The sequence below is a fragment of the Passer montanus genome, unplaced genomic scaffold (genome assembly GCF_014805655.1).
Source record: "Passer montanus isolate IOZ18808 unplaced genomic scaffold, ASM1480565v1 scaffold18, whole genome shotgun sequence".
NCBI classification, from domain to species: domain Eukaryota; kingdom Metazoa; phylum Chordata; class Aves; order Passeriformes; family Passeridae; genus Passer; species Passer montanus.
Genome location: NW_024365381.1, coordinates 3131429 through 3153041, shown reverse-complemented (window position 1 = coordinate 3153041; position 21613 = coordinate 3131429). Strand labels below are relative to the sequence as shown.

At 34.4% G+C, this 21613-nt stretch overlaps 1 protein-coding gene across 5 annotated transcripts in view; it reads right to left on the bottom strand.

The window, feature by feature from the left end:
- Positions 1-21613, bottom strand: part of NOVA1 (NOVA alternative splicing regulator 1) — a 145629-nt gene that overhangs the window by 31586 nt on the left and 92430 nt on the right. For all 5 annotated transcript variants that reach the window (XM_039704718.1, XM_039704719.1, XM_039704720.1 and 2 more), the window contains one exon: positions 6287-6453. In XM_039704718.1, coding sequence (XP_039560652.1) covers positions 6287-6453 — 167 coding nt within the window. The remainder of the gene's footprint in view (positions 1-6286; positions 6454-21613) is intronic.

Here is a 21613-nt window from a genome sequence, read left to right as displayed (position 1 = left end):
TTTCTAGTTTCTCACAAGAGCTTTCAAAAAAAGGGAGATCTTGGTAATAACATTACCGGCAATAAATAACTATTAAGACTAACCTAATACTTAGTTTCAGTCCTGCACATATTAATATTGGTGCTTTTAATCACTGAAATTACTGTGATAAAACTAATTTGCTTAAGTCGATATTTTAATGCAATTTAGGAAAAGGTGTTATGTTTGAAAAAAAATGCATTAAATAGCTTAAGACCTTCTGCAGTTAAAATGAAATAGAGAACTGCAAGGCCCCACTGTTCTCAACAGCCTACAAGACTGACTTACTAGGCTTTCAACAATATCAGAGACAAACCTTTCTTAACAGACTCCTGCTTTGCTAAACAGAGAGTCTTCTTCACATCTGCTGTGATCTCCTTTAATCTGTAACTCTGCCGAAAGATTCGTATCTTGGCGATGACTGTATGAATAAATAACACATTTCAAAAAATATAATTTGGATAAAGGATTAATAACGTGCTGACAATTCAGACTGTAAAAAGGCTACTTTGATGACTTCAGTGATCTATTTTTTCTTCCTACCTTTTCGTTTCTGTAAAGAACAAATAAATTTTGATTGTATTTCAGTCTCTTTGCATTTAGTTTTGCTTTTGAGTGGAAGAAGAGACAGGGCATAGGGAAATACAGAGAGACTAAGAGGTAACTCATCTGTATTTATGAACTCATGGGAACCTGACTTTGAGAAAGGAAATAAGTATGGTTAAATATGACCGTGAAGAAAGATTATCTCATGTTTTGTCCAAGACAAGATGGGATAAGAAGCTTGAAGCAAACCACCAGGTTCCATTTGGATCACCAGAGCAATTCTGGATGAAAGGAAAAATTTAGAATTACTATTACAGCAAAAGGGACAAAAAAGAATGAGGACCTCCTCCTTCATCAAAACTTGTCAGAGCAACACAGAACTACTATGAGATCTGGCGCTGTTACATGGAAATAACAGTAAACTGAAGTATGTAACTAGGCACAGCCATGAGAAAGCCTATAAGATACGGGTTTAAGATTCATTCTAAAAGAGAAGGTTACCTCTTCATTCTGGGATGTTTTGGGATACAGAAAGATACACCAAAACTGCAAAGCCATCAGAAGGCATGAGAAAATGTAAGAATTTTCTGAAGAACCAAAACGCTACTGAAAATTGATGTGAAGTTGAATGCTGCTGTTCATCCCAAAAAAAAATATTCTATTCTCATTCCACTTTTGAAGCACAGAAAAATTAATAGACAGCTACAAAGTTGACTGCATTCATAGACAAAATTTTGCATAAATACTGAGATTATATTCAACATTGCTGAAACGAAACAGAAAATAGAACTAGTGATCTGCCAGCAGAATTAAGCACATGAGGGACAGGATAAAGTACAAATATTTTTATGGAAGACAAAACTTTTGCAACTGGATTCAACATACAGAACTAAATAGGTTTTTTTTGTTCTTGCATCCTGTGAAGACCCCTGCATATCTTATTATAACTATGACAACTGGTGTGGTTTTTCACCTCTGTTCACAACAGAAAAAAGTTTATGATAAGTTTTTAACTAGATGAAAAGATGACACCGTGATTTATGAAGTTACTTATTTTTTGTTTAAATGAAAACTTTAATTTTCTCATATTATACAGTTTAGTAAGATTCATCTAGGTGACAGACTTTTTTCAATGGATGATAAAGAAAAGAAAGGTTTCTCATAAGGGATAGGCTTTTTAAGAAACAAATGACAGCTTCTTAAGGAAGAAAGACTCTGAGCATATTGATGGATTAAGAATTGAATACAATCCAGCAATGTGCACATGCAGGCCAGAAAGAAAATTGCACGCTAGGCTGCACCAGAAGTGTGTCTAGGAGGATGAGAAGTGATTCTGTCCTTCTGCTCTAGTGAGACTATCCACCTCTGGGGCTCTCAGGATAGGAGAGACATGAACCTGCTGGAGAAGAACCAGAATAGGTCCACAGAGATGATCAGTGATACATGCAGATCCCCTCTGAAGACAGGCTGAGAGAATTGGCATTGTTTATTCTAGAGACGGGAAAGATTCTTGGAGACCTTAGAGCAGACTTTCATCACTTAAAGGAGGCCTATAGGAAAGACTGGGACAGACTTTTTATCAGATAGAGTAGTGACTGGACAAGGGATGAGGTTTTTAAACTGGAACAGGTAGATCTAGATTAGATATTAGAGGGAAACCTTACTGTGATGGTGGTGAGGCACCAGAAGAGGTTGACCAGAGAAATTGTGGATGATCCTAAGAACTGTTCAAAGGATAAGGCAACCTGGTCTAGTGTTCCTGGCACAGGGGTTGGATCCAGATGATCTTTAATTTGCCTTCCAACTAAAACCATTCCATGATTCTATGAAGTCTACTGAGACTTTATAGTCTGAAGAACTCATAATCCAAACCAACAACCCTCTCCTCCATTTAAGCCAATATTTTCAGCTGTGTATTCTTAAACTCAGGTTCTATAGAGGCATTAAAAGAAAAAGCTTTTATTTAAAGATTATTAAGCTTTCTCTTTTGTTATTGATCAATTTTTCTGGAGTAAAAGCAGTTGTTTTCAATAGAGGAATATGAAATCACAAATCTGAGTTCAAACAATAACTTTTGTAGATTTTGAATAAAGTAACTGGGGCCATGATTAATAAACAGAGGTTTAACTCATGAGACATTAATTATCTACTGAAAAAGCTGAAGTGAAACTAGTTCCAGTGAAAACTTTAATTGGAAGTTCTATACATGAAAGTTTTATTTATACATTAAAGTTTTCTTCCTTGATTTATGAGGAGAAAATTCTAAATCCTTCTCTACATTTTAAAAAGACCTAAACATTTCATAGAATCAAAGAATCATTCATGTAGGAAGGGATCTCAGAAGGCAAAACAGTGCGAACTCCTGCCTGAAGCACAGTCATCTTTAAGATAGGTCCTCCTTGCTTCCATAAAATGCACAGTTCAGCAATGGCCATCTCTGTTTCCATGCGCTTCCTGGACAGGCTGCTACAACATCTGCTACCTGCTACAACTGAAAGCTGGAAGGAAAATTTAACTAGCCTACAAAAAAGTTGTAATAATTTCTAAAGTAGGTGATAAAACAAATTTAAAAACCCTTTCCCATTTTTCATAAGAGTTCCTATTAATTTAGAGGTGAAATTTAAAGCTTTGGATGTTGATTACAAAGACAAAGGCTCATGATCTCTTATGAAAACATGTTTTTGTGCCTGTGAGTTATGATATGGTTTGAAAGAGTTTGTATGACAATAATTAATAGAGAGGAAAAGGAGGCTAAATGCTCATAGCAGTTTCTGGAAAGAAAAAGGGCATAGGAACCAGTTGGTTATTGCTTAATGATACTTATAGAAATAACAGATGGCTGACATCCACAGAGATTGTCTATGTTGTGTAGATATAAAAGATACAAACATTTGTCAATTAAACATCTATCAGACCTGCTTGGAAGAGAGAACTCCCTGGTATCTACTGATAAGTCCAAAGGATTAGGAGAGACAAAAAAACAAACTGGAGAAGGCTCAAAAGGAAGCATATGGATTTGCTTTCAAATCTTCAGCAGCTGAAAAAGCTGAAGTTAAAGGGACAGAATGTTCAGAGAGTGATTTTCATTAGTAACGAGAGATGCCAGGCCAGAGTCAGCCTCTTGTGTCCGTGCCTTTCCAGAAAACAGAAAGTGCTGAAGTTCAAGTAGTCAGCAAAGACTGAACATACTGCCCTTCTTCATTGAATCTATAACCAGACATTTTCTTTCTGAGCTCCCTTCCCTAGGGTGGGTGTTGAAAAAGCAGCCAAAGACAGAGAAATTCCAACAGAGAAATGAGAGCAGCATGCTCATACAGACATGAGTGGCTTTGCAAGACTTCAACCACTGGTATCTTTATTAATGGGGAGAAAACTACATCTTCTTTTTGACTGAAACATTTTTAGAGTTCCTAAATGAAGGTAAATTCTTTTCTTTCAGATAACTTTACATTTTCTTCAATCTGCAATGTAACACTTTGTGTGTCAGTGTTCTTGGGCAATATTCTAAGACAAGAAGAACCACGGAAAATTTTGCATAAATGAAGAAATTACAAATAATAAGGCTTATTAAAAAAAACCCCAAAAAACAGAAAACCAAAACCAAACCAAAACAAAATTACTAGTATTAAAATATTACTAATAATTTAAATAAAATTGTCATATTTGTGCTCTCAAGAAAATAAGAACACTGGAGATCTAAATCACGACAACCTCTCATGAAATATTATTCTCCTAAATTTTTAAATCAAGGTATTATATCTTTCATTAAGGTACAGTATACTCTGACACTGAAGGACAGATTAATTCACTCCAAATACTACCTAATAACTAAGCTAACAATTCCCTATCTTGGTAAAAATAATGGATTTTAGGTTTGAGTCAATTTTAGATTGAGTCAATATTTACAATGTATTAATTTATCATAAACAGATATTGCGTCATTAAAAGAAAATTTTAAAAATTCATTGTTTTTAAAATTATTTAATATATGCACATGCATGTCCCCAAATATTTGATGTTATATGATGCACCTGTATGTATACAAGTAATATATTTATATTTTAAGATGCAAAGCTAGTACACATTGTATTTTAGTCTCTCTTAGCTTCATTAGCAGTGACTGCATTCACTAATCCATCCCTCCAGAATTTAAGTGAACTTAACATTTCAAACCAACAGACCCCAAACTAAACAAACTTTCAAAAAAGAGAAAAAAAATAAAAAGGAAAAAAAAAAACCAAACCAGCAATAACGGAGCAAACAACCAAAGCAACCAACCAATGAAAAAACAAGCCCCCAAAATAAAAGAAAAACAACCTCAACAACTCTGCAAAAACATTTTCTGAAGAAATAGTGTGGACAACAAGATATATCATCTTCAGACAAACAGAGTAATTATTTAGACATTTCACTAAAGAGCTCTTTAATCTAGTTTCTCAGGATCTTACTGACTTACCTAAAAAACTAGCTTCATTTCAATTCAAAATGGGAAAACCACTTTTTATAGTAATAGAGAAGATTCATTTCCCACTGGATTAAGAAATATTGGCACAAAATCCAATATTTTATCAGTAGAAAATCCATTCAAAATATAGATCAATTTCAGATCTTCCTCTATCTTTCAGGCATAATCATTTTAATGTCTAACAATTGAGAAACTAATCTGATAAAATTGGGGGCTTTCTTTTTAATATTTTCTTATAAATTATCTAGAGTAATTTGTATGCAAAATTATCGCATACAGAAAAAAACCAAATAATAGTAAATACTAGAAGTCATATAAACGGTTTGTGCACAGTTTCATCCATCTAAAGCAGTCTGTTGCAAACTCATCCTGCTGAAAAAACATCTTTATATAAGCATTTTGTGTATGTCACTGTATACAAAGTAAAATAATTGCACGCAGTTACCAAATTATAGGAAATTGAACCTTACTAGCATAGAAGAACAAAACAATCTTTTCCCATATAGGACAGATGAGAAACTAAAATCTTTTCTCTACAGGATAGAGAGACAAGACAAAATTTTACTAGTAACTTTCAATCCTGTATGATGCATATTTCCCATTCTCCTTACACAGTAAAATTTTAAAATTAAAATTTGTATGAAAAATCAAAGAATAAAGAACAAGGGCAATAATAGCTTGCAAATAGTTTTTGCAGTATCCAAAGATTATGAATGAAGCCTGTAAAAAATAGGCAAAAAGATGCTCAAAAAAAACATAAAACAAATTTGTAAAAAACTTCCCAAGTGAATTATCCTTATGCTTTAAAGTTCTTTGAGGCAAGAATTAAATTATCTAATTTAGGGTCTAAAAAAAAGAAGTTACCTTTTCTCTTTTATTTGTATACATAAATGTAGAGAACATTCAGTTAATCTGTGATTTTTAGTAACACTTAAGATTTACATAGGGTTCACCATTTGAGTTTAAAATTCGGCAATCTTTAACTAAAACCTAGAGGTCTATTATCACCTTATACAGTAAAGAAAAGTTTACGAAAAAAACATTAGAGCATGGCATTGGAATTTATAAAACACTGTCTAAAAGAACTGCTGAGAAACACGGAACATGTCAGTTACAAGGGAAAAAGAGTATCAGAAAGTTAATAAAGTCTAAGATAACATTTTGTTAAAGAGCATGTTACGTTTACCCCTTCCAGCACTAAAGCTTTAAGGCTTCTAAGGAGCTGCTGTGACTCTCTATTCCCAAGCAAAAACTCACTTGTTTGATGCGGTCTGGATTAACAGTGGTCTGAGGCTGTAGGATGCTGACAGGCTCTGTCTTGGCCACATTCTGAGGCATTTCTCGAATCTTCTCTGCAATGAAGCCATGAACTGCGTTTAGTGCTTCGACTGTTCCCTGGATCAGACACACCCGCTCCGTAGTACCTGCAAATACCAAAAGTCATCTGAATGGTGTGGACTCTTCAAGGTCCCACAAACCGCTTCGGTTAGGGCACAAAGATGGCACCCAAAGAAAATGCTGCAAAACCAACCAGCAATACCTCCCTGAAAGTACAAAGGAGAGATTTCCGAATAATAACATACTGATGATGTGAAGGTATTTTAAACAACTATTGGTGTAGATCCCATGGTCACTAACTTTCCAAGTCAGCCTGGATAACATCAGTCAGAGTACTCATAACCTTCTTACAAAATGAAATTATTCTGTTTGAGCTACAAAAAATCAACACCAGCTCTTATCTGTTGATTTCTTATTTAAAACATCTACAAGATGGCTGAAGATGGATGCAGAACTGTGGGAAATACTTCCTTGTTTTTTTGGGGGTTTTTTTTGTGATAAGACTGGTTTTAGACGATTTTATATGACCTTGTAGAAAAAAAAGGCTATTTTACATATTGGGTTACAGTTTGATACATCTTCACTAAACAAATGTAAAACCTCCCAGTACCAGTCCTAAGGGTAAGAGTATGACACGTCACTGAAACAATCCATGTTCTGTATTCCACATATCAAACCACTTAAATAGGTTCCAGAAAATCAGTTTTGATTTGAAAAACAGTTGGAAAAAAACTCCCTAAACCCCTCAAAACCAACTTGAAAAGGAATATTGTAAATTCCAATTTCATTCTGCAGGAATACCAACATAAGACAACTTACACGCTCAAGTAAAACTGCCTTAAAATTTCACATAATCTGTACTTTCAAAAATATATTCTTTACACTTCCATCATACACAACTTTTTTTTTTGTATTCATCACCTCACTGTTGTCTTCAAATATCAGTAGAGCAGTTCTATTAACAAAAGACAATTATAAAAAGAACTATCAAGATACTGGTGTATTCCTAAAAATATAGTAGTACCATAAAACTGATTGTGTTGCAAAGATAAGCCAGATACATATCTCTATTCAGTGTCAGTCCTTATTTTACTTCAAGATTATGGAGAGGGAGAGCAAAGTAACAAATCTGAGCCATGGAATTAGCACAAAAATAAATAAAATTTTTTTCATTGATATATGCCTAGCAAATACTATTGATATAAGGACACAAATTAATCTTTTCTCACATAAAATTCATTCACTCTACCTAAGAAAATGAAAATGACAATGTAAAGTGATGTGGCAAATACAAGTTTGCAACAATTTCTGAAATTCATCACATCTTGGTTGGCCTCATTTCCACTGTAGAACCTGCATGGAATCACACAGATTAATGCACAAGAGTGGGAAGCAACCTTCTCCATAAAATTCCCTTCCTATCAATTTTATGTTTATATAATCAGCTTTTATAATCTTAAGATATGCTCCTTATAAGAGTGCAACATACATTAACAGAGAACAGTATGACAACCTTAGGAATTTTCCAAAAAAAAAAGCTGGGTTTTATTAGTTAATGCTCTTCACCTGCTTCTGTGGATGATTTCTAATATTAAATATTTTATTACCTAACGATGAAGAAGCACACTAAGAGCCTTGCCTGCTCTTAAGATAACATATTCACATCTACTGAAAATCTGATTTTTATCTTAAGTATCAGGCAATACTGAAATTCAACACTGGTAGAAGCACTACAGCAAAAAAGACAGAATAAGAAACATACTTTTTTTTTTTGTCTACCAAAATGTTATTTAAAAATAATTAATATTAGAATCAAAACATGTCAACCAATATACCAAAATATGTCAGATTATTAATCCTTACTCTAAAATTAGAATGTTTATACTTTTAACTACAAGTTAGAAAAGTCTCCCAATCAAATGCATATTTCTCAAGAGGAAGATTTTAAAAATATTTTTGTGACCTCTTACAGCACCTTTTCAACAAATCAGCTTCAAAATACAGCTAATTTTCTTTTCCAAATGCTTTCTCAGAAAAGGGAGTTTGACTGCCACAAGAGAAAGTCACCACAGCAAGTAAAACTTGGTTCCTAGACAAAGCTTAATGCCTTTTTTCCTTTCCCTACTTGGCTCCCTCCCCTTTTGCCACCATCGCCTGTGGTTTCTGTGTAAAGCAATCCAGCTCCAAGGAAATGCTCCGGGGAGTCTTTACAAGGTAGTATTAATTGTCTCCTAAACGATGAGCTGCGAGGTGGGCTGATCAATGCAGCTAATGCAAGTGTTCTCCGGCTCTGCAGACAACACACGGAAAGGAGACACAGCTCGGGTTACGGCCAGCCACCCCAGCTCATCCTGAGAGCACTCAGCAGGCAGGGCTCCTGTCAAAACCCTCAATGGAAAACACTCCGTGCTAAACAGCAATGTCGGCAGACTTGACCCTAAGGGACTAAAGGGTGTTTTGCAATCCGTGTTATTTTAGAAGGCGCTGCATAATAAAAATATGCCGTATGTAATACCACAGACCAAACATGCCACATTTCAGTATGCATAAACTGGGATGTAGTAGCAGAAATCAGTCCCATGAAAAAATAAAATTGTGCAAAACCACATCTCACACAGAGTTAAAGTACTCATAACCTTCTTCCAAAATGAAATTGTTCTATTTGTGGTACAAAAAATCAACACCAAAGCAAATGGCACATTTGCTTTGATAGTCACGTGCACAAAAAGTATTAAAAGTTAAAACCGTGGAGAAATTGTAAACCTATGCAGTTTTGAATTGTCTTAATCTTTTTGAAGCAATGTTGTCATAGTTCTTCACAACTGTAATACTTCTCACTCCGATACTAAAGTACAATAATTTGCAAGAATTACACAAAAGGAAAACTGCTAACTACATGACCAACCTGTATAGCAAAGAAAACCCTACAAATCACTAACACTGGTGAAATTTCTCTCATTTTAAGAACTTTTAGGCTCTCTAGTGTATGAATTAAAGTCACAAATTGCTTATAATATTCAGTTAACAGTTTTATTCAATCCTTTTTTCACATTTCTGTGATCAAAAGCTAAGACATCTATATATATACACTTTTTGTCATATGATTTTCAAAATATGTATTTAAAATACAGACATAATTTTTGAAATTGCTGACAAAGAAAATCAAACTACCAAAGCTCACTGCCCTTATTTAGGTTGTGTAAGCACAAATAATATAAAATTATTCTCTCCTTAAAAATTACTTAGAACTCAATTAGGTGCTAGGGTCATGTATTGTACACTGTCTTTAATATATGAAGATACAAAACATATACAAGAGAAGAATGATTTTGACACAGATAATGGCTAAATGTAGAATAGGTGATCATCATCCTTCTACATTAAATAAACCCAGAAAAATGCTTTTATTTATGTTCAATAATAACGAAGTCCATAGTAGAAATTTGAATGTAGCTATAAATTGGAAAAAAAAGTAATAGAAAAATAGAAAGACATGCTGCTGATGTTTCTACAATCTTTTGTTTTGGTTTTTTATCCCCTAAGGGTCTCAAATTACTTTTTAGCAAGTGCAGTGTCATTTCTTTCCCCTTATATTAGAATGCAAATTCAATTTGCATGTGTGGGTTTTAACTTTTTCTTATCAAATAGGAGGCAGAATCTAATTGCACAAAAATACCCTGCCTGTACACTCACCAAAAAAATTATTTGTAAAACCACCAGAGAAAAAAGCAAACCTTTATCTCTTTTTTTATTTTATTTTGTTTAGTTTATAGGAGGGCATTTTTGGGCCTTTTATTTTACATGGCAATATATAGAATATTTCTTTTTTCTCTACAGTTCTGTGGGAAAGGGAAAAATGAAACCATTACTGGGCATCATACAATTTACAGAAAACTAGACAAAAGACTCTTTTGATATCTAATAAATTAGGACTAAAACATAAACAGGCTTGCAATAACTTTATTTTAAGAATTAATTTTCTTCCTACCTCTTATAACTATCTATAATTTTACTTCTGGCAAATATCCTTGGACATCACACTAATTTTTTCAACAACTTCCAAACAACAGACCATGATTTTAATCTGAGAATGTTATTTACTTATTGGACAGCTGATACAGCTTTTATAGCAACCATTAGAATAAATGGCAGGAGACACAACAGGATAAATGATCGTGATGCTTTTGATGTTTGCATTTCTGTACTTAAGTGGCACACATCTATACATGGTTGCCACAAAAAATTAAAATACTTAAAGACTCTGATTCAATGTGTAGGAGTTTTTCTGTACTCACAGAAATGCTCACTAAATGGTAAATGTGCTGCTGTGTCTTTGGAAAATAAGAAGCATTTTTCAGCTGAAATGTTTTGGGGAACGCATGGCACCTTTCAGAAATCTCTGGCATTTCTACGACTCTATAAACTGGGCTTTTTTTGTCAATCTTAAAGAGAATTTGAAAACCTAAAAAGCACAATGCAATAGCAGCCCAGGGTAATCCCAATGCATCCACTAATTAAATCTCCTTGTACTTTTCCAGTGTACCATGCCAATTTCTTGGATACTAAAAGAGAGAACCTGTGAGAGAAGCCAAAGTTAAAACCTTAACTAAGTGAAAGCTGCACTACAGTCTCTCATCTGCTCATTTACATGAAGCTTTTTGTTTGACAACTCCCAGTACAGCACTCTACTAAACCCAATGTCCCATACATGGATTCTTGTGACCCACGATCAGCTGGCTGTTAGAATAGGATTATACACAACACCACACAGACTGATTCAGCCAAAAATTGATCTTGCAAACCCCTTGGTAAAATAGGACTGTGCTTAGATACTATTCCCAAGCAAACTAAAAATTGTCAGTAACTTGCTTAACATGAAATTCTGATAAACTCTTTCTTGGATATAACACTTCCACTGCACATTTGTATAAAGCCTCAGAAAATGAAAGTCATAATTTTTTATTTATTTTTTTTTTAATTCAAATGCATTAGAAGTATCTCACAGGGTCTTCAACATAACATATAAAGAAACTTTGTCATATAAATGATAAAGTGTACAGTCTTAAATGCAACACATAAGAACATCCCACAGATATGTGAAGTGTTACAGAAATCCCAACTGGACAGTTTTGTCCTCAGTTCCTATCTCTCTCTCTCCTATTCTTTTTACCTTGTTTCTGAACAGAGAATTAACTGGTCTTAAAACAGTTTGTACCACATTCCTTACTGACAGAAAGGTGTCTCTCAAAGCAAAGCCTGATGATTCCAGACTTCCCAGACTGAAAGGGGAAACAAGGGCTGGTTGAAATTTTAGGACATTGATGGTCTACTCTTGTTTTCATCCACACAAAATAAGGTTGGAACTGCTTGCACAGCACAAATAACGGTGTGTTCACAGGAAGCTGAACTCAGGTTAATAACATATCTTTTAGGTATGACATCTGGACAGCCTTGCACATATATGTGCACATACCTATTCACACCCACATATACATCAATTTGTTTTACTGTAATTGAATAGGTGACAGCTTTCACTAGAACTCAGATATTGAAATTGATCAAGTTTAAAAATTCTGCAAAACTTATGAAATGTACGATTCCTCAGTTATATGAAAGCAAGTCTACAATCTTTTGTGATTTGGTAATAAGACTGGATTATATGAATCCAGGTTTAATGTAGTTATGACTAAACAAATAGATTATTCCCATGTGAGAGAGAAAACACAGAAATTAAAAAAACTTCAAAGCTCATAGTTATTAAAGGGTTAGAAAAGATGGTAAGTCATCGTGCAAAGAAACAATCCCTTGGTTATAAACTGTTTTGTTCTGTATCAGCTACAGCTGTGATGATGATCTCCCAGAAACTTAGTTACATAAAGACAGATGAAGAATTACTATTATTACTATACTGTCACTTATAGTGCAACTATAGGAGTGCAACTACTTCTCTTTGTTTAAGAGCTATTCATAAAAAATAAAGATTCCACTGCAAAAGGTGGTAAATGTCTCCAAAATCAAAGGGAAAGGCCAGAATTTATTTTTTTTTTCCCCCTACGGTTTTATGTAGAAGTGTTACTTAGATAAGAAACACTCACAGAGAAAGTATGTGTACAAATTAATGCCCAAATGGCTGCAACGGAAGTGAACATACTCTAACTATGCATTGGGAAAGCATGCTTCTGGACAAAAAAAGCACTGGAAATAAGAAAGCCCTCAAACCATGGACAGAAGCACTATACTTCAATTTTGTTTGTGGAATTTTTGTCAATATATTATTGGTAAAATTATTTAGAACAAATGAACTACTGTTTAATCAAACAAAATCCACCTGAGTCCATCATAACATTTACAATAAAAATGGGAATATAAAACATAAAATTTAAACAAAACACAAAATAAAAGAATTTAATCATTGATATTTATATGTTCTCTCTAAAAAAAAATATCACATGAGTTTTAATAAGCCCCAAATTGCATGGTACTCTCTGCTAACAAAAAGAAATCTGCTTTGATTTTTCTTAACAGTGGTAATACAGTTGATGGACTTCAACATACTTCTAATTTTTTTTCAAAAGGAAATGGGCTCACCATTATGATACTTATAATAGTAGAATATAAGAATTTGATTATTCATGTGTTTTTTAGATTATCAGTGCCTGGAATATTGCACAGAGTTACTATTTTCTACTATTTATCAGTAACCATGTAAATGAGTAAAAATTATTTATTAAAAATCCAGTAGTGAAATTTTGTGAAAATGTGTAAGTCAATGACAAGAAAAACTTTCAAGCTCATTAAAACCAAGCACACACAATAGTACCAGAATGGCCATATCCGCTGGAGAAAAGAAAATAACTGATTCAGAAGGGATCCACAGAACAGAAAGAAAAGAAATAGCATGTTTTTCAACATATCTGGAATGAATTTTCTTATTAACAAAAGAGTGCGAGACTATTTTTTCCTGCAAAGTAATGTTCACTTTACAATTACGGCTTTTATACTATCTTATAGCAATATGAACCTTTGTTCATAATGCCTCCTACATGACAATTACCAACCAAAGGGAAAAATTCACTTATTTAAACAGTAAAATATGTACTCTGAGAAATTGTAGGAACTGATACATTTCATAATTTAGAGTGGTAACAGCTGAAATCACCAAGGAGGTTTTTTCCTTAAAAATATTTCTCAAGTTCCATAGTTTAAAAGCCTATGAAAAGCTTTGGAAAATCCTCCTGGATAAGCTGAGCTGCTCAAGAAATCAGATCACATAATACAATCATTGACATTTATTTGTTTAGAGGAAGCAAATACCAAACTTCATGTAAATGAGCCATACTAAAGTTTAGACTAGAAATTCTATTAAAATATTTGTAACTGCATGTATATTTTTGCCCATATATTGCAGGTAAACACTGACAGTGATCAGGGGATCATGATTTTTCAAAAGTGTACTTATTACTAATGAATGCTTTTTAAATTAAGTCATGATCGTGCAAGAAATCACCTTTATCTATAGCGTTCAAGGCAAACATTAGAGGCAAGAGTAATTCCAGGTAGGAATAAACTGTAAAGAAACATGCTATATCATTAGAAATATTCTGCATAGCAGTCCAGAAATTTGAGGAGAGAGACAAGGATACAGACACCTTTTGCTTTCAGACTCAGTGTTCTGTCAAAACCAGGATGAGTTCCCCTTGTGATGCAGACATTATAGCATACATCCAGAACAAGCCCATATAAACACAAACCACATTCTTTTTGTATCTACCTCCTTCTTTTTTCCTAAGTGCTAGTCTAATTCCATGTTCTGCTCATAGTAGATTTTATCTGCTGTATTTTTAATTAAATCCATAGCTCCCCACCAGCAGACTCCAGTTCAGAGTTTATATGGTAAGAAGAGTTTCTGATTACTGCTCAAACATTTGGTATGTCACACTTATTCTTCTTTGTCTTCCCATCTCCTTCCTGATCACCAGACTGCAACCCTTCTACAGTATGTCCTGCTGATTTTTCTCTGAATGACATTAATCTCCCTTAAATTTGGTTTTGTAGAATTTATGCCCTTAACCAATGTAGCTGGTTAAGAAAGACAGGGATGTCCATGAATGTCCACTGCATTCCATCTACTTCAGATGGAATCATCCCAAAAAGATAAGAAGTTCTCACACTTAATTATACAAGGAACTTTAAGTATTAGTTTAGGTAACATGGAGGGCTCCTCAAAGGTTCACTACATACATGCATAACACAATACTGTTCACAGTTCACAACATAAATAGTGAATTACGCTTCTTACTAAAGCATTAATAATTAATATAGCAACATCAAAAATATTACCTGGATGTAGGAATAAAGCATTATATAAAGTGATTTTGGTGTTTTAAGAGGTAAAGCGAAGTTTAATAAGGAGATGTTTTCCTCAAAAACCAATGTCACACTCATTTTTGCCCACAAGAAGATTTATATAATTCATAAATATTTTGTCATATCATATGTCTACAATAAAAAGGAGTAAAAAATGTCATGTAGGCAGAACTGTTTCTAAATAGGACTCTTTCACAACTTTTTGCACTGGATGACAGTTGTTCTTTCTCTATTTTTATAGCTTCACATTCTTTTTTCTTAAGCACTCAAAAATTCCTGCTTCACAGGTATTTGCTGAACTATTTTCATTCTTGTACAAAATTGCTTTTAAAATAGCCAAGGTAGATATAATGGCCCTGGGAAGTTCAGTACCAATGAGAATCAGATGAAGTGAACAAAAGATCTCCTGCCAGTACTGATTGAGCCAGACAGGAGCCTTTTTAAAAGTCAGTCATTTTGTGAGCATTTTCAACTATTCAAAAGAATAATGTGATAATTTAATGCTTATACAAATGGTACAAGATTTCAATGTGTTTATTATTTTTATTATTGGATTTGAAGGAAGGAATCTGCATCTCAAAGGACTCCAAGACATAAGAATTTTTCCATAGCTACTTTTCACGAGCCATCTCATGGGCTGGAATTTCTAATTAATCTGAGTAAGTCACTGGTGCTCAGATACTCCTCCATGGCCCTGCTGTGCAGTAACACAAGAAAAACGTTACAGAATTAAGAACCTCACTGTCTCTTCTCCTCAATAGGCAACAAAAGAAAGTTCACCTCTAAAAATCAGACTCTCTACAGATACAAATACATGTGAAATAGTCTCCTTTCTCTCTTAGCTCGAGAGCTCATTTTTATAGGATGGCAGCAAATTTAAAAATGAGGAATGTGAACTTCAAGAATGGTACCTAATCTGTGCTACCTGTATGAATTCCGTACCAAGAATGGCCCTTCTCTCAACAATCTTTTAAGTCTGTTCCCTTCTCTAACGCTAAACCAGGGATGCTCATAAATCTTCTCTAAGTCAGCATCTGAGGAGCACTGCAGGTGCAGTGCTCTTCCCTTTTTCTCCAGCTGCAGAACTTCTGCCTTGTTACGGGAAAGAAGTTGAAGCTCAGTAATTCTGCTGAGGGAAGAGACTAATACCGACGCTCTTCCACTACTTGTATGAATTCCGTACCAAGAATGGCCCTTCTCTCAACAATCTTTTAAGTCTGTTCCCTTCTCTAACACTAAACCAGGGATGCTCATAAAGCTTCTCTAAGTCAGCATCTGAGAAGCACTGCAGGTGCAGTCACCGTCCCTCTGCTCTTCCCTTTTTCTCCAGCTGCAGAACTTCTGCCTTGTTACGGGAAAGAAGTTGAAGCTCAGTAATTCTGCTGAGGGAAGAGACTAATACCGACGCTCTTCCAAAGGTCCCACACCACCTGGTAGTACATGGTTTAGAGCCTCTGGGATAGGCACTCCTGCAGCAGGATCACATTGGCCAGCAAGAGCTGGATTATTAAAGAGCATTTATGTTCACAAAAACTTATGATCTCTTATCCCTAGAAATAACAGCATCAGAGTAGGTGGTAGTGCTCTGATATGCTTTTTTAATATTATTGTGACAGGCTCAGATGGCATCATTTATTCAAATAAAGTACAATTTTTCACATTCATTAGCAAGCCAATGGATGGCAGTAATGTACGTTAAGCTGAACAAGGGTGTGAAAATTCCATAAACCATTTATGTGCCTGAGGGACCTAACAACCCTTGCCTATTCTTTTTTTTTACCCCAAAATTACCTGCCACCTATAAAGATAATTACTTTTTCTTGCCCTCAAATCTTAATTACTTGTGGAGTCTTTCAGATCTTCATTATTCACTAGCCATGTTCACACATCTCTTTTGGGGAAAAAAAAAAGGTGACTTGTGGAGAGAAGACCTAGAAAATGTTGATCTGTGGAGAAGGTGGAGTATTGATGGCTTGCTAAGATTTGGAATGTAATTTAAATGCTAACAATGGGCGTTTTCAAGAATGCATTTTAAATGTCAGGAAACAGAGAGAAATAGATTTTCACAATATGAAAAGTGTTATATGAAAATAAATGGAATGGGAAGATTAATTTTAAAAATTGTATATCCAAAGCACTGGCAGTTGAAGAGTCTTAATGACACTAAACTAACACTACTTAACACAAAAGGAGCTGACTAAATTGTCTTAACAGGAGAAATGACTGGAAACAGCAAAAGTTGAGGAAAAGGCAGGAGGAGAACTGGCACAAATCAAATGAACTACAAAGGCAAAATGCCTACCAGTCAGCCATACATTTTTACCCAAATATACACAGAATAAATATATCCCAAAATAAATACAGCTCAACTTTTTAAATTAAAGAATTTTTGGTCAGAAGAATGATTGCATATAAGCATATCCATGCTTTACGCCTTTTTTTGATACAGGTATTTGAAATATGTCTAGCACATGTTTCTGCGTACAGATACATACAAAGGATATTGGGAATTGCTCTCTCAAGTGAATCGGGTTCCAGTATGAACAACTATAAATGAAGAGTTGTGCACTCCTTCAAGGCAAAAACCTAGCATGAAGCATTTATTCTAGTCTAGAAACAAAAAAGTTACACTAAGTTTCTAATCACAAACAGAAACAAGAATAAACAAAGTGAAAAACATTACAAGTGATATCTTGTAATTTTTGAGATGGTATTTCACAGCTATACACAGCAACATTCTTTTCTGAAAAGAAATTTAATTTCAATTTGTGCCTACACAGAACAAGGCACAGGCTGAAAAAAGCTTTATTACTAACAACATATCTTCTGTTTTATCAGCGTGGAGAATTTTCCTAATGCTGTTATTGACCAAGTGCATCAGAATTATGTCAGGCTTTAAAATTTGCCTGCTCTTCTCCAAACCTAATTTTAGATTTCTCTCCTCAAAACTAATAAACCAGCCCAAAAGAGAAATGAAATTCCTATTCATTCTGAAATCTTTTTTAGCACAAACAAAACATGGAGTATTATAAAATATGTATAATAGCTTAATGATGGACTAATATATCCTAAAATGGGGGAAAACCCAAATGAAGCAGAATCCTTATTCTTTGATCATTCAAGAGATTTTGTTTTAAGTCAAGGAAATTGTTTTTGCCCATTTTAAAATGAATTTATCAGCCTAATTAGATTTTTTTAATCTTCTCTCAAAGCATTTTATCCATGGATTGTTTATTCCTGCACAATACAAAATGCAGTTTTAAATTTTCTCATAGGAAAAAGCAAGGTCAGAATCACGACAAAAATAACATCCAAAAATCAAAGTAATTTAATGAAGGTGGAATTAATAAAGACTATTCCCCTACAGATTTGCATTTTTTTAAGGTAGGAAGATGCAGTCTCTGACAGAAGCTTTTCCCAAAGTTGTCTGGGGACAACAAATACAGGCATAAAGGAATGCCCTCCTTTAGCAGAGGATTTCATAGCATCATTCTGCAATCCAAAGATGCTTATATTTTAAATGGATGTAAGAATTTTTTTATCTGAGAGAAGTTCATCTCTTTGTCAAATATTGATCATGCTTATAAAGGTCCAATGTTGTTTCACAAAAACATCAGGCAAGGTAACACTGAGACTGATAAACAAATTACGTGTCTTGTTTAAAATTGTCCTAATCATCATTCAGAAGCAATAATATATGCATATATTAATTAAAAATCAAAATTCAACTATTATGCATTTGTCTATTTAGCACTTTTGTAGGTTTTTGATAAACTAGGATTGGTACATTTTGAACTTTGCCTTTCCATGAAGTGGGTAAACCTTCCTTACAGCCACAAGGAAATATATTTACAGCCCTTAGAAATATATTTTTAAAAAAAACCCTAAAGTTCATTAGATGAACTCTTGCAACTCTAATTCCTCCTGAGTACTGAGCAACTATACTGTGTCAAGTGTAGAAAATGGATATTTACTTCTAATGAATTTGCATTTCCTGCTCAGAACACATGGTGGAATTTTTTGTGTGCCATGACACATTCTGATATCAAGATCACTCTGAATTGCATTCATGACGGTTATGCTCAAGTAGGAAAAATTATGAGATCATAATTCTCATAATTTAGCACTCAATAGCTCTCAATCCCTGAATTATTCCCAGCTTTTTGTATCACTTCTAAGAAAACATACTGCAGACTGTATGGTTCTAGATATGGTCAAATTATTGAAACAATAGGAAAAAAGATAGCAAGTAATAACTGAGGCACTTCTGCATGACAAAAGAAATAAAAAATTAATCAACAACAAATTGAACAAGAAAGAGGAAAAAACTCCTTAAACAATGGCTCCTATTTTAGATTGAATAATGAAATTATGAGATATACAGATAACATTTAATGTAAATTTTAAATACAAAAGAAGTGAAAAATATACCACATGATGGTTGATTATTCAGAACCTAGTTATTTAGTAGTTTTTAATTTCTAAACTGGTTTTCACTGCAGCATTTGGTGTAATGCTGCATTTTGTTTGCCTTAGTAACCATGAATATTACATGTATTGTGCTCAGTTTTAGAACATGAGCCTTTCTATATTTGTATGTTTCTTGTTAATGTGCTATGGAATTCAAAACCTATGGGACTTTGGGACCTTAATTTAAGCCTGTGGCAACGAAGATGCAGCTGCTCATTTATAAGCAATCATCAGAGATACAGAAGTTTGAAGATTAAATTAGAAAAGTCACTTTCCAAAACTTTTAAAATTATTAAATTATAACAGAATCAGTGCTTCCTTTTTTTTCCTGAGAATTATTTTTGCTTGTTAAGTTTTCTCCAAGTTTAAAATCAAACCAAACCAATTTTACGGAGCATTCCACCTGAGCTTGCACCATGTTAGAATTGCAGATTAAGTATCAGTATTTGATTATTATTGTAATGTTTCCTTCTCACATACATAATTATAATATATCATCAACCATGACCCACTCAAGAGTCTTTTGAAGTTGGTATTATAAATTTTACTCTACATTCACCCAGGTGCAATTCAACACTGCTAGCACAATTTATTTAAATGAAACTTCTCCTATCATTGAATCAAATAATTATAAAGTAGTGTTATTTATTGGTCTTATAGAAAAGCTCCAAATAAATAAAGCTATAAACAAAGCGGATGACTTTATCAACATATGAAATCTACATGTCTGTTGACATCTACAGATAACAACATATTAAAGGGTCAACATTGATCAGAGGTCTGGGGAATTTCTATTACAGGGAAAGGCTGAGGGAGCTGGGCCTGTTCAACCTTGAGAAGAGGTGAGTGAGAGGGGACCTCACCAATATGTCCAAATATCTGAAGGGAGGGATGACAATGGATCCAGGCTCTTCTTGGTGGTGATAAGTAATTGGACCAGTGGCAATAGGAAGAAACACGCACAGAAAATTTCACCTGAATGTGAGGAAGAACTTTACTGTGAGGGTGACTGAGCACTGGAACAGATTGTCCAGAGAGGTTGTGGAGGCTCCCTCACTAGAGACATTCGAGGACCATCTGGATGCAATCCTGTGCCATGTGCCCCAGCATGACCCACTGTGGTCTCTTCCAACCTGCCTTGTTCTGTGCTTCTGTGAAATGCATTTTTTTTCACTGACATGACAGGACAGCTGTGTACCTGCACTACAAGTTACATTTTCAAATAGGATACTCTATTTTATAGGATTAGGACAGTAATCCAGGGTGCAAAGGGCTGATCATGATGGAGCCTAGAAACTCTCTGAATTAGTGCCAAAGTTAAATTCCTGTGGCTAAAGTCCAAAGTCCTGCTGTATTAAGGGGCAACACCATAGAAAGCTTTGCAAGTAAGCTGTCAGAGAGACCACTGTCAAGATGATCAGTAGATATTAATGCAAGGAGTATTTTCAGATGCTTGATAGAAATAGTATCATATTACCATGGCTCTCTTTCTTGATAGTAACAGAAGTCTCCTTAGGTGTGTAGAAGCAGTATTTAATCCCTTCATAATATTTTGTCCTGAGTACAGCCTGTGAAAGAGTGTTTCTTCTCCAATGGATACTGTAAGGTTCAACAATATATTAGTCCTTTACAAATGACCAAAAACTGTAAGACAATAAACTTATTTTCATCTTTCATTCCTCCTCCTTTATCCCATGAATTTTTTCTCTTCATTAAAAAAATTAATATCAGAAGGCAGTATTTCTAAAGCAAGGCAGGCCTCCCAAAAGTCAAACACCCAGGTTTTGTGATTTTCCTACAAAGAAGTGGCTCTAGTTTCCTTTCCCTACAGATCTAGCCACTGACAAGAAACTCTGCAGCAAAAATCCTCAAGGAAATGCAAGTAAAAATTACAAAGTTTTCCAAGCAGGCAGGCTCCTTTCAAATGCAGTTTCACCTTTTCCTTGCAGACACACTGGGGACTTTCAGTAGCACCAGACAGACATAAAACTCAAATAAATGTACAAAGACTAGAAAGGAGTGTGGTATAAGTTGTTGGTTAAGAAAAATGGAACCATAAGAGTGTAACATTTAAAGCCACTTGACTTGGGTTGCTAGAGAAGCCACAAACTCAAGTAGGTGAGAATTTGTGAACTAGGGTAGGGTAGGATTTTCTATTCTTTGCATGCTTCTCAGATCTCTCCTTTTTCTGCAAAAGCTCTCCACTGTGGTGGTCAAAATCAGAGAGAAATACAACTGGAAAGATTCCTATTTTTTTTGTACATTTATTAACATTGATAAGCAAGCACCAGGAAAAATGCTTTCTCACTATCAGGCTAGTAAAATATAGGCAGCAAAAAAGATTCACAAGTATTAAGACAGCATTAGGAGCTGGATGCCTAAGAGCTGCATTTCTTAATTTGTTACATC